At 45.7% G+C, this 14,235-nt stretch overlaps 1 protein-coding gene across 2 annotated transcripts in view; it reads right to left on the minus strand.

Annotated features, from left to right (window-relative positions):
• RPTOR (regulatory associated protein of MTOR complex 1) overlaps window positions 1-14,235 on the minus strand; it is a 392,717-nt gene that overhangs the window by 310,980 nt on the left and 67,502 nt on the right. For both annotated transcript variants that reach the window (XM_032241406.1, XM_032241407.1), the window contains exon 2: window positions 8,868-8,970. In XM_032241406.1, coding sequence (XP_032097297.1) covers window positions 8,868-8,970 — 103 coding nt within the window. The remainder of the gene's footprint in view (window positions 1-8,867; window positions 8,971-14,235) is intronic.

Below are 14,235 nucleotides of genomic sequence, written 5' to 3' on the forward strand. Positions count from 1 at the left end.
CACACCCAGTATGCACATGCACACAGTATACACATACAGTAAGCACATGCACACAGTATGCACAGGCTCACAGTAAGCACACACACACACAGTATACACAAAGTATGCACATGCACACAGTAAGCACACACACCCAGTATGTACATGTGCACAGTATACACATATAGTAAGCACATGTGCACAATATGCACACGTGCACGGTAAGCACACACACCCAGTATGCACATGTGCACAGTATGCACACACAGAGTACACATGCACACGTGCACACACACACAGTATGCACACACACAGAGTATGCATGCGCACGCGTGCGCACACGCACACACACACACACACACACACACAGAGTATGCACACATGTGCATTTCCTTGCTCTGTCCAACAAGAGAGGTCCTGGAACAGCACGCCAGTTCCAAAGAGAACACCGGTCACCCAGATCTCAGCTTCTGAACACCACATTCCACTACAAGGAATGAGGCAGGGAGAAAGACTGGATGAGGCAAAGTAACACGTGCTCCACGAATGATGGAAGCAAGACAGAAGGCCACGGAAGCCGGCCAAAGGAGCTCCCAACAACCAGAGGGAGACAAGCTCAACACCAAAGGGTAACACTGGATCCTAATTCACTGAATGAAAATGGAGGCCGTGAGTTCAAAAGGAAGACATTGAAAGTGATGAGGAAAGCCATATTTGCACAATCTCAAACCACCTCTTCCCAAAAATACCTATCAACTACAGAGGGGAATTTCACATGAGGTCAACAGGCACCAGCTGAATCAAGTGAGAAGTCTGCATGACCTGTAACGGACAAATCACAGCCCGGCACACCTGCTGCAGGCCATGGGAAGTAGCTGCCTGACGCTCCTCCAGCGAATCATGGCCAAATGGAATCATTAGGACACACAGGACATTCTGCAAAACAGAGGCTGCCATCTTCAAGCGCCAGGGTCAGGAGGGTCACGAAACGCCTGTGGAACTGCGTCAGAGTGAGTGAGAGGAAATTAAGATGGCAGAAGGCTGAGCAGGATCCTGGTGCTACAAAGGGCATTCCCGGGACGCTCTGGCAAACCCGCATGCAGCTGAGGCTTACACGGCAGTCACGCGTCCACACTAATGCTCCTTGACTTTGGTGACTGCATTGTGATCTGGAAAGAGAAACTCCCTGTTGGCAGGAATTACACACTAAAGAATTCAGAGGTGGTGAAGCACCATGTCAGCGGCCTTCTGTCAATGAATAGAAAGAAAACAGGTTAGTACTATACTTGCAACTTTTGAAACTTTTCCAAAATAAAAAAATGGGTCTAGTGTGGTGGCTCATGCCAGTAATCTCAACACTTTAAGAGGCCGAGGTAGGAGGATCACTTGAGCCCAGGAGTTCGAGACCAGCCTGAGCAACAAAATGAGACCCTGTATCCACAAAAAAATGTTAAAAGCATGAGGGATGCATGCCTATAGTCCCAGCTACTCTGGAGGCTGAGGCAGGAGGATGGCTTGAGCCCAGGAGTTCGAGGCTGCCGTGAGCTACGATCACAGCACTGCATTCCTGCCTGGGCGACAGAGTGAGGTCCTGTCTCAGAAAAATAAAAAATAATTTAAAAATAAATAAACTAAAAAATAAAATGTGGGCTGCTACACATTTTACTCCTGCAAATATGCTGATTCAAATCACCAGGCTTCTTGTTCTCTTATGCTGTATTGTTAACACCACCGTCACCATGACCAGGCGCCTACCCACTTTTTTTTTTTTTTGAGACGGAGTCTTGCTCTGTCACCCAGGCTAGGGTGCAGCAGCGTCATCTCGGCTCACTCTAGCCACAGCCTCCGCCTCCCAGGTTCAAGTGCTCTCCTGCCTCAGCCTCCCAGCTAGGACTACAGGCACCTGCCACCATGTCTGGCTGATTTTTTGTATCTTTAGTAGAGACAGGGTTTCACCATGTTGGCCAGGCTGGTCTCGATCTCCTGACCTCATGATCCACCTGCCTCGGCCTCCCAAAGTGCTGGGATTACAGGCATGAGCCACCGCACCTGGCCCCCACTTTGTAATCAAGGCCAAATAAAATTTTTCCAACCTAGAAAAAGCACAGGCTTTTCTAGGTTGGAAAAATTCAAACTCAAACTCATTTGAAATTATCAGAGAGTGGACTATATTCCTAAACGAGGAAAACTTTTAGAACACAATCTTCAGAAATCTCATTTGCTGGATCTTTCACGCCAAGAAAGATGCACAGAGTTCTTTCCATTCTCACCAACATTGTGTAAATACTGATCCAAGAGACTGTGTGGGGGAGTGCAGGTGAGCTCTGAGAAAAACTCAGTCTCCTCAAGCCAGGAAGAGCAGCTCCATCCTCAGGTGACACCACCTACAGAATCCCAGAGGGCCTGCACATCTCCGGGGCACACACAGGGATGCCGATGAGGAAGGCTTGTTCTGGAAGGCTAACATAAGCATCACTGAAGAGAAAGAGCAAACAACTGATTACATCCAGCTGTGACAAGGGATCGATCAAGTGGAAAGGGTCCACGGTGGCTAATAAGAAGTCAATTTCAACCAGCACAGTCACCAGGAGCCAGCAGTGAGCCAAGAGAATGTCTGAGAAAATCAGCCACAAAAACAAAGCTGCTCCATCATGGGGTGTTGGGGACAAGCAGCCTGGGAGGCGTGGGGGAACTGTCATCCTAAAACACCCTCACATAGTCAGACAGGCATTTAGTGCAGCAAAAACATTATTTCCAATTCAGATTGGAATAATTTGGGTTTTTTTGAGATAGGGTCTCACTCTGTGGCCCAGGCTGGAGTGCACTAGACAATCACAGCTCACGGCAGCCTCGACTTCCCAGGCTCAAGTGACCCTCCTGCTGCAGCCTCTGGAGTAGCTGGTCCTACAGGGCATGCCTGTCATCTCAAAACTAGCCACCATGCCTCCCTAACTTTCTCATTTTTTGTAGAGACAAGGTCTCACTATGCTGTCCAGGCTGACAATAATATGTAACTTTTGTTGAAGCAATAAAGGGAACTTCTGCCTTCGCTTAGGATATAGAAGACTGGGGGAAAGGGGTTGCCCCAGTCCTATCAACATGAGAAAGCTAAATAATCACCAACATCATCACTTTTCCTGTGCTCGGAGGAGAGCTGAGGCCGCAGGGCAGACAAACAAACCGAATCCCACAGGCCCATCCTCTCCGAGAGAGCCCAGCTTCCATCTTTGAAGAGCAAAGGCCTATAAAAGAAACCAGCTAAGAGGGTAACGTGTGCTCGAGGCCCCGCTGTGGGCTGGCATATCAGTGTGGAAACTCAGGGGGTCCCAGCACAAGGGGCGCTCACACTCCCCTGCATGCATCCCCACTGCATGCTCACAAGAAGCACCACTGGAGACAGCACAGCATGTGGAGAGGCTTGAAGCCCACCTGCCCTCAGAGACCTCCTCCCCTAGAGACCAAAGCCAGATCCCGCAGGGGCCAGAAGCAGGAGACCCTCAGTCCTCAGAAACAGGCACAGACCCCTGTACCTGGGGGGTGGGAGGAGGTACAGACAAAACCTACCTTGCTCACCATGGGCATAGAACACATTGCCCCAAGACACAGGTGAAGAGCATGGAGGACGGGGTGAGGGGAGGCGCAAAAAGGCCTGCTCCTGGGACGGGAGCAGAAAACAGCCTGGGTGTAGAATTCTCTATTGAAATGAGACAGAGGTTTGCCATCACTGGGGGACAGGCAAAAACACTGCAACTGCCCTATGCCCAAGGCCCAGACGCCCAGGGCCTGCCTAAGACTAAAGAGAGGCCAGGACAACAGAGAACTCACACCACTCCATAAGCCTGGCACTGAGTAACTAGCAATGGAAATCCTGAGTCAGCAGACAGGCAAAGCCAGGGGCCACTCGGTGAGGCAGGTGTGCAGGCACAGCTCAGGCTGGAGGTGGAGCAGGAGCCCTGGGAAAAGCCCCCGGCAGGCCAGTGCCCACCCTAACACACGAAGACTGTGCTGGTCAGCTCTATGTGTCCACTGGCCCAGGCTGCAGCACTCAGCAAGTCAATCAAACACAAGCCCAGGTGCTGCAGTGAAAGTCCTCTATACACGTGGTGAATCAACAATCAGCTGACTTACAGGAGATTTTCTTTGGTAATATGGGGGGTCTCATCCAATTAGTTGAAGGCCTTAAGAGCCAAACTGAGGTTTTCCTGAGAAAGAAGAAATTTCTGCCTCAAGACTACAAGACATGCATACATACATACGCACTTATACTTACACATACACACATCTACTGCCCCTGTTTTTCTGGAGATCCCTGACTGATAAAGCACCAACTAGTCACTGTAAGGACTACGTTTCTGCTGCAGTGGGTAAAACCATTACAACAACAAATTCCAACTCCAGTTAACTACTTATTAAACTCTAGACTATACAATTTACCTCATTCTCTATTGTTCTTCTACACACAAGGTCCAGCATACAATTAAAATTTATAAAGCACACAAAAAAAGCAAGAAAAAGCAAATTACAGTCAAGAGATAAAGGAATTAAGAGACTCGGACTCAGGGATGACTCTGATTTCTGAACTACAGGTCAAGGACTGTAAGGTAACTATGACAAACACAGCAGAGGCTCTAGAGGGAGGTGGACGATATGCATTTCACCCGAGAGATGGAAACTAAAATAATCAGTGGAAATGCTATAAAGAAAAACTCTGTATCAGAGGAAAAGAATTTCTTTGACTGGTTTATTGGCAGACTAACAAAAGCTCAATGCAACATGGCAGAGAACAAATGGAAGCGCACACAGAAGAGCTACAGTACCATGTCCAACAGTGCAATACACAGAGAGCTGAGTCTCAGAAGAGACACACGGAAGCGCTGCGGCACAATGGCCAACAGAGCAACACACAGACAGCCAAGTCCCAGAAGAGAGAGACACACGGAAGCGCTGCGGTACCATGTCCAACAGCACAATACGCAGACAGCTGAGTCCCAGAAGACAGAGAAAACAAACAAGAACTATTTGAAAAGATAATGGATGGGAACTTTTCAAAAATGAAGATGTCGAACTACACATCCAAGAAGCTCACAGAAACACAAAAAGAATAAATTTCACAGGTGCATTACTGGGCACCCACAGTCACAGCTACTCAGGAGGCAGAGGCAAGAGGATCACTTGAGCCCAGAAGTTCAAGTATAGCCCAGCCTGGGCAACATGGAGAGACATCTATCTCTTTAAAAAAAAAAAAGGTGGGGGAGCCAAAGAGAATAAATCCCAAAACCAAAGAGAAAACAACAAAACCAATAGGTTATACACCAAACTACTGAGAATACAAAGGGGACATCTTGAAGGTTGCCAGAGAGAAATGAAACCAAATATACAGAGAAACAAAGAATTACAGCAGGCTTCTCAGAAACTGCTGGCCAGAAGACAACAGGTGACTGTTTCAAAAGACAGTACTAAAAGAGTCAACAGAAAATTCTATAACCAGAAAAAACGTCTTTCAACCACAAAGACAAAATGAATAATTTTCCATTAAAAATCTAGGAAAATTTAATGTCTACAGACCAGCACTTCAAGATACGTTAAAGTTCTTCGGGAAGAATGATGATGATACCAGATAGAAACATGGACCTGGGGAAAGAAATGAATGGTCCTCAAAACAATAAACACGAAGGTAAATATAAAAGACAGCTATTCATTATTATTTTTTTTTCTATTAAAATGTTTGGGAATTTTTCATTTTCTTTTTTTTTTTTTCCCCATTTATTTATTTTATTGCATTTTAGGTTTTGGGGTACATGTGAAGAACATGCAAAATTGTTGCATAGGAACACACGTGGCAGTGTGATTTGCTGCCTACCTCCCCATCACCTACATCTGGCATTTCTCCCCTTGCTATCTCTCCCCAGCTCCCCACCCCCCACCGTCCCTCCCCTATTTCCCCCCAGCTGACACCAGTGTGTAGTGCTCCCCTCCCTGTGTCCATGTGTTCTCATTGTTCAACACCCGCCTATGAGTGAGAACATGCGTTGTTTGATTATTTTTTAAAAATCTTTTAAAAACAGTCAGCAGCTTCTTTTTTCTTTTTTTTTTTTCTTTTTTTTTTTGAGATGAAGTTTCACTCTTGTTGGCCAGGCTGGAGTGCAATGGCGCAATCTCTGCTCACTGCAACCTCCACCTCCCAGGTTCATGGGATTCTCCTGCCTCAGCCTCCTGAGTAGCTGGGATTACAGGCATGCACCACCACACCCAGCTAATTTTATAATTTTAGTAGAGATGGGGTTTCTTCCTGTTGGTCAGACTGGTCTCGAAATCCTGACCTCAGGTGATCCGCCCACCTCAGCCTCCCAAAGTACTAAGATCACAAGCATGAGGCACCATACCCGGCCTCAGCAGTTTCTTAAAGAATTAAACTTAACATATGAGCTAATAATCACAGTCCTAAATATTTACACAGAGAAAATATGTCTCCACAAAGATCGAGTGCTTATAGCAACTTTATTCATAACTGCCAAAAACCAGAAACAACCCAAATGTCTGTCAACTAGTAAATGGATAAACAATATGTGGGAGAGCCACAAAAATGGAATAAAGGAAGAAAACTACTAATACATGCAGCTACACAGATGGATCACAAATAAATTTGCTAAAGGAAGATACAAAAAACTACAAATGACATGTTGCCACTTAAATGACATGTGTAAAAGGAAAAAATGCAGATAGAAAAATCAGATCAATGGTTTCCAGAGGCCTGAGAAATGAGAGGGGAGTGATTACAAAGGGGCCCAAGGGAACTTCCTTGGTGTGACAGAAATACTCTATATATTGATTGTGGCATTTGTTACATGACTGCATATATTTGTCAAAACTTAAAGAAATGTACACCTAAAAAATGTTTACTGTATATAAATTATATCTCAGCCGGGCGCGGTGGCTCACGTCTGTAATCCCAACACTTTGGGAAGCTGAGGCGGGTGGATCACCTGAGGTCAGCAGTTCGAAACCAGCCTGGCCAAGATGGTAAAACCTAGTTGTCTGCTAAAAATACCAACATTAGCCAGGCATGGTGGCGGCCACCCGTAATCACAGTTATTCAGGAGGCTGAGGCAGAAGAATCACTTGAACCCAGGAGGTGGAGGCTGCAGTGAGCCGAGATCACGCCACTGCACTCCAGCCTGGGCAACAAGAGAGAGACTCCATCTCAAAATTTAAAAGAAAAAAAAAAAAGTATTTCAGTAAATTTGATGCTAAAAGAAGAAAAGTAGATATAGTGTGGAATGGTTAAGAACACAGTCTCTGATGGAAGAAAAACTTTGCAAACCATACATCTGCTAAAGGACCAATCTTCAGAATACATAAAGAACGCTGTAACTCAACAAAGACAAAATGAACAAACAACCCAATTCAAAAATGGGCAAAGAACTGAAACAGACATTTCTCCAAAGAAGACCTATAAATGGCCAACAGGCCCATAAAAGATGCTCAGCACCATAGGTCGCTAGGCAAATGCAAGTCAAAACCATGAGATCCACTCCACACCCATGAAGATGGTCATTATTTAAAAAAAAAAAAAAAAAAAAAAAAAACAGAAAATAACAAGTATAGGCCAGGATGTGGGGAGATTGGAATCCGGGTACCTGGTACTTTGCCGATGGAAGTGAAAAATGGTCCAGCCACTGTGGAAAACAATAGGCGATTGTTCAAAAAGTTAAACACAGAATTGCCGTGTGATCTCAGAAACTCCACTTCTAGGTATATATCGAAAAGAATGAACAGTAGAGACTCAAACAGATATCTGTATACTATGTCATAGCAACATTATTCATAGTAGCCAAGAGGTAAAAACACCCTAAATGTCCATCAACAGATGAATGGATAAATGAGTGTATCTATACAATGAAATAAAACTCAGTCTCAAAAAGGAATGAAATATTTGCTACAATACAATGTGAGCTCTGGAGGCATCATGCGAAGTGAAAGAAGCCAGAAACAAAAGGACAAATATTGTATCAGTCTACTCACACGACGGCCCTGGAATGGACAAGTTCATGGAGAGAGAGTGGAATGGTGGTTGCTAGGGGCTGGGGAAGGCAGGAATGAGGAGGTGCGTGATGGAGACAGAGTTTCCATTTGGGATGGTGAAATGTTCTGGAGGTGGACAGTGAGGATGGCCGCACAACATGATGAGCTATTTAATGTCATTGAGTTGTACAGTTAATAATTCCTAGAATGGTATTTTGTGTTGTGTAGGTTTTTACCACATTAAAAAAAAAAAAAAAAAAGTCTCTGGACTTGAACTGCATAAGTTCAAATCCCAGCCCTGCTATTTATAGGACAACCATGGGCAACTTTCTCATCTCTCTGTCCCTTTTCCTCAGCTCTCAGATGGGGATTAACCATAAAACCCACCACACAGGGCCGCTGTGAGGGTTAGAGCTGATAAAATGCAGAGTGCTTGCAATGGCACCTGGCACACTGTAGGCACTCGGCAAACGCTGCCGTTATTACTACAGGCCACCAGCTACGATGTGACGCTTCCCTGGAAGTGATTTGCCTTTTCCACATTTCCACGCAGGTATCCATCATTCCACTTTTTTTTAAGTGTACATAGATGCTATGTGCCAGACAGAACAAATTTAAAGTAGCAAATTAGATAACCCAATAATCATTATTTGACTAATTTTCCTTGAAACACCTTCTCCACTACAAATCACAGGTGAATGCATCTGAAATTACTTAAAGGCGATGTGACTCCAAAAAGAAAAAGCATCCTCATATCTGCACAGCCGGAGACCAGCCCTGGATCAGACCACAGGCTCGGCGAGCCCCGCCCAGCCCAGAGCCGGCCACGGAGGGCCTTTGTGGCAGGGGGTGAGGGAGGTACTCACCAATCCAGCATTCCAAGCGTGCACAGGGCGTGGTCTTCACCACATCGGGAGGGTCCACACCAACATTCAGGCACAAAACTAAGGCAACACTGACTGTCTTCATCTGAAAACACAAATGAAAAAAAAAATTTCAACATGGAACTCATGTATGCGTTTTTCCAGCTTTTAAAATGTCCCCCAGAACACTGAGCCCCTTCCCCAGCCACCTGCCCTCCAGCCAGTCCTCCACCTGACAGCTGGCCACCCCAGCCCTGGTACAGAAATAATGCCCTTCTTTGAAGGCACGGTTTCAGAGTAAGGGCTATGCTCAGGCTTCCTTATGATAAATCTCCAGAAATGGAATTATTTGATCAAAAGATATAAACATTCTAACACACTCAATACATTCTGCCGAATTCCTTTGCAAAAAAAAAAAAAAATACACAAATTTATACTCCCACCAGATATTAAACCAGATATAAAATCCTTATGATTTAAAATCATGAATCATTTAATGAGAAAAGCTGTCGTACTGATTGAGTTTACGTGCGTTTGCATCAGCGAGGCTGCCTGATTCTCCTCGCGTGCATTCACTGCCGGCACTGTTGACCCCCCGTGGACCATCTGCTCATTACTCGAACTCACACTGTAGCCTGGCCACACTGACCTCTTGACCCTCAAATCCATCGCTCCCTCTGCCGGGAGCTCCCCTCTGCCAGGTCGCCTGGCCGGCTCTGACTCTCTCCTTGGATCTCCGTTTAAAGATCAATTTCTTGGGGAGGCCTTCTCTGAATACCCCTCAACACACCTTCCACACTCCCCATCGGGTGGAGCCAGCTGGAGAACGCTGAGATCACACCTGTCCTTTCCTCCGGCAGAGCTGCAGCCATGGACATTCCTTGCTGGGCCAGAGACTCAAGGCCACACTCCTTTGAGCAAGAAGCTGGCCCCGACCAGCTGCTAAATGTCCACTGAATGAGTGAAGACATGCGGTTTGTACAGTGTTTCTGCTTTACATTTGTCCTTTAAGCCATCTGGATGTTATTCTGGTATATGACACAAAATGAGGATTAATTTTTTCCTCATACTGTGCCAATCCCTATGAAATAAGCTGCCCCAAACTCACAGGGGTGCACAGATAACAAATTCTCAGAGAGAAAAATTCTATTTCTGGGTAAGCAAATTCATCCCACTGACCTATCAACCAATACTTCTACTAGTCCTACGTTAATTTAAATAATGCATCTTTATATTTCATAATATTTGGAAGGGTCATTTTTTGCCCTCAAATTAAAAAAATTATTTAGCTATTTATATTCACTTTTTTCTTCAAATTATCAGTTCTTCAATCTTTTAATCCCATTGGGATTTTTATTTAAATTGCACTGAACTAAATTGCAATGAAGTTTAATTTGAACTTAAGAAGTAACATCCTCATAATATTCTATTTTCTATGCAGAACATAATATGTTTCTCCATTTATTCAAATGTTCTTTTAACTGTTCTCAGTAACATTTTTATTGTCTTCTTCACGAATAAGTCCTGTGCATTTCTTACTGAGATTGTTCCTAAGACCCGGTGTTCCACAGAACCGTAGAGTGACTGCAATTAACATTGGCTTAATTGACGGTACATTTCAAGCAGCTGGAACAGAGCTGAGTGTGGTGGTGCACACCTGTGGTCCCAGCTACTCAGGAGGCTGAGGCGGGAGCATCGCTTGAACCCAGGAGTTTGAAGGTACAGTGTGCAGTGACTATGCCTGTCAACAGCCACTGCACTCCAGCCTGGGCAACACGTAGCAAGACCCCATCTCTATAAATAAATCGATGAATAATTCTTAAAATACCTACAGGAAAATAATTCTAATGTTCCTAGCATAAAGAAAAGACAAGCTGGGCACAGTGGCCCACCCCTAGAATCCCAGCACTTTGGGAGGCCGAGGCAGGCGGATCACCTGAGGTCAGGAGTTCAAGACCAGCCTGGTCAACGTGGTGAAACCTCGCCTCCACTAAAAATACAAAAATTAGCCTGGTGTGGTGGTGTACTCAGGAGGCTGAGACAGGAGAATCGCTTGAACCAAAGAGGTGGAGGCTGCAGTGAGCCGAGTGGCACCACTGCACGTGGTCTTCCTGTGGCCATGGTGAACAACTATTAACACCTGCCTCACAACAGTTTTAAATCAAGGGTGTTTCTTTCGTGCTCTGTAATATGGACAGGAATTGATTCAAACCCTGGAGCAAGTTCCAAGTTGCTTCCTAAAGAACAAGGCTGACTTTGTTAACGGTCACCTGCAGGGTCCCTCTGTGGGAAGGGAAGCCTTCCAATGAGAAAACAATCTATATGATCAGGTTCTCTAATTTTCAAAACAGACCTGTGCCTCCCTACAGCTTAATGGGCTCCCAACTGGCTTCTTGTCCCCAATCTGCAAAGAGAATATTCCCTAAACTGAGGTCAGTTTAGGGAATATTCAAAATCCAGTGGAAGGAACAGCATTAACAGGCCGACTCTGAGACACCCACCTGCTCCTCCCGTGGCCAAGTGCCACAGCCGCTGCCCTGGGGCTTGGCTGGCAGGGCTTTCTCCCCATTTGTCCACATGCTCTGTGCGCCCCAGGAAAAGGTGGGGGGAGCTGCTTTTCTGGGCTGATGTATGCTCAGTAGCTCCCCACATGACCGTGTTCTTTCTTGTGCCCCCGGAAACTCACAGCCAGGTTTGGGGCTCAGTCCCCGCACTTCTGATCAATGCTGACCTCCCTTTGCTAACGTGCTTGTTCCCTGAGCTGTGCAGTATAAGCACACAGTCTACTTCATCCTTCACCAAAGGGCCATTAACTCAGCGGCGGCGTTCCACTAGGTGAGGCACCCGGGGAGTAAGGTGGGGCAAGTCCAGGAGCCAGCAAGTGTGGCAGCCAGGACTCAGGCAAGCTCCCCAGGGGAAGAGGCTCTGCAGCTGCTGGGTCTGCTTTCTCCTCCGCCTCTCAGGGGCTGGGGGTGCTGGGGAGGTGGGGGAGGCTGACACAGGGCAGTGATGTGCCATTCCCAATACCTCTGACTTTATTCCTATTTCTGTTATCTCGGCTGTCGTTCTAGACAAGTCATATTCCCTCCACCTCTACAAATGCAGCTAATTAAATTTTTAGAATTTAACATTCTCAGTAAAACAAATAGTTCTAGTTAATAGTAAAAAAAATATCTCTGAAGATCTCTGAGTCCCTTACACAAAAGTACTAACAGAAGCCCGAGAATCATTCTTTAGTCCCATGGGACAGCTAGAGGCCTCACTTCACTGTGCCTGTCAGTAAGTACGGTCTTCCTGACTCACCAAATGCTACTTAGAGAGACCATTTCTCTTTGACTTCCTTACAGGCCAGCAATAGGAAGGCACGGCCCTCAGCTGGAAGGTGTGAAATTAGCTACACTATATAAAGACAAGAATGAAGACAAAAAAGAAATTAATTTGATTCATCCTTGTTTATATAATACACACCTAACCCTACATACTGCATTATACTTTTAAAGAAAACAAGAAAAACACCTCGAGAAAACATTAACACATGAACTAGAAATGTGTTTGTTCTAATATCTAGCTACCAATTTAACTCCAAAACTGAGCAAAAGACAGTACAACCACATATCGTTAAGCAAAAAAAATACGCCTTGCTCCTCTGCAAATTTTAACACTGTGAGCCTAATTTCAAATTTGGTAAGTTTTTTGTTTTGTTTTTTGAGACGGACTCTCACTCTGTTGCCCATGCTGGAGTGCAGCGGCGCGATGTCGGCTCACTGCAACCTCCACCCCCTGGGTTCTGGTGATTCTCCTGCCTCGGCCTCGCAAGTAGCTGGGATTACGGGTGCACATCACCGTGCCCAGCTAACTTTTTGTATTTTTAGTCCAGGCGGGGTTTTGCCATATTGGCCAGGCTGGTCTCGAACATCTGACCTCAGGTGATCTGCCAGCCTCGGCCTCCCAACGTGCTGGGATTATAGGTGTGAGCCACCATGCCCAGCCTCAAATCTAGTAAGTTTTTAAATTCTTACCTATAGCTAAAATGTCTTTCTGGCATTTTATTTTCATTTCTATGGCAACTTCATTCCAAAAATTCTTGATTAATGTTTTTTAATAACACAGTTACAGGATTTTTAAAACGTAAGGGCTATCAAATTTAATGTGCCAAAAACAGCATAATATTACATAAAACACGTTTTTTGACTTTCAAACGTTTTCCTCCAATGCAATGTAATTTAAGACGACATGGTTAGATCCCCATAGGTTAATTCTGAATTTGAAAAGAACATCATTTTGAAAAAGTATAAAAGTTAAGTGCTCACTAACAACGAGTGGCCTTGGGCATGTCGGTTAATTTCAATCCCTCCTGAACAATTTCCTCCTCCTTAAAGTGAGGGGGTGGAGACAGATGACCTCTTAGGTGCTAAGGATTTTTCAGATTCTATAGTTCTGCCTCACGACTGGTCTTCCCGGCCATCCTGGAGGAACCCCTCAGGCCGGAGCACACGCCTAAGGATTCCGTGGCCCAGCTGGAAGGTCTCCACAGCACTCTGGAGTCCGGGTGGGAGAGGCTGGGGGCCGTCAGGCAGGGGTCCGGATGGTATTATAACAGCCTGGGCAGTTTTCTTGATGATTCTTTGGTGCCAGTTTGGTTTTGAAATTCAAAAGTGTTCAGTTTGGTGAAAGGATAATGTGATCGCTCTGCCCTCTCTCACATAACACACCCAGGAGGGTTTAGAGCGGCGCCCAGCACTCACAGCGTTAATACTTCCAGTCCCCGTGGAATCAATAGAGCGTCCAGTCTCACCCCAGCCCAGGCCAAGCTTTGCCACCAAATGATAATCCAGCGTTCAGAGCTTCTGGATTTCAGAATTGCACACAGGGCCTGTACGGCAGAGGACCTGTGGTTGAAGGCCTGGACATGCAGAACATGTCACCTCACAGGTGAAAAATGTACTAATGCCTGTCACCTTCCAAAGAATTCAAATCACAAGGGATTTTCTTAATGAAGTCTTCCTTCTCCACTGATTGGATAAAATCATATATATTTAAAAAGATACAGGTGACCAGGTGGTACAAACAAGCTCAACTATAAATTCACAGACTGACGTGTAGTGACACCTAGGTCACCGCGTAGAACGCAGAAATTAAACCTGGTCAGCCGCCCAATCACTGCCTTCTGTTCCCCACAGTGAGAGTGTGGCTCACACTCATCCTCCCAACATCAACAACTGAGAGTTGTGGAAAGTAAACAGAAGCAAGACTGGGGCTGGCCACACAGGTCCCAGCATTCACCATCCCCTGGGCTGGCCACACGGGTCCCAACACTCACCATCCCCTGAGGCTGGCCACACAGGTCCCAACACTCACCATTCCCTGAGGC

This window comes from Sapajus apella, unplaced genomic scaffold (assembly GCF_009761245.1).
Source record: "Sapajus apella isolate SASKATOON/1434 unplaced genomic scaffold, GSC_monkey_1.0 scaffold48, whole genome shotgun sequence".
NCBI lineage: Eukaryota > Metazoa > Chordata > Mammalia > Primates > Cebidae > Sapajus > Sapajus apella.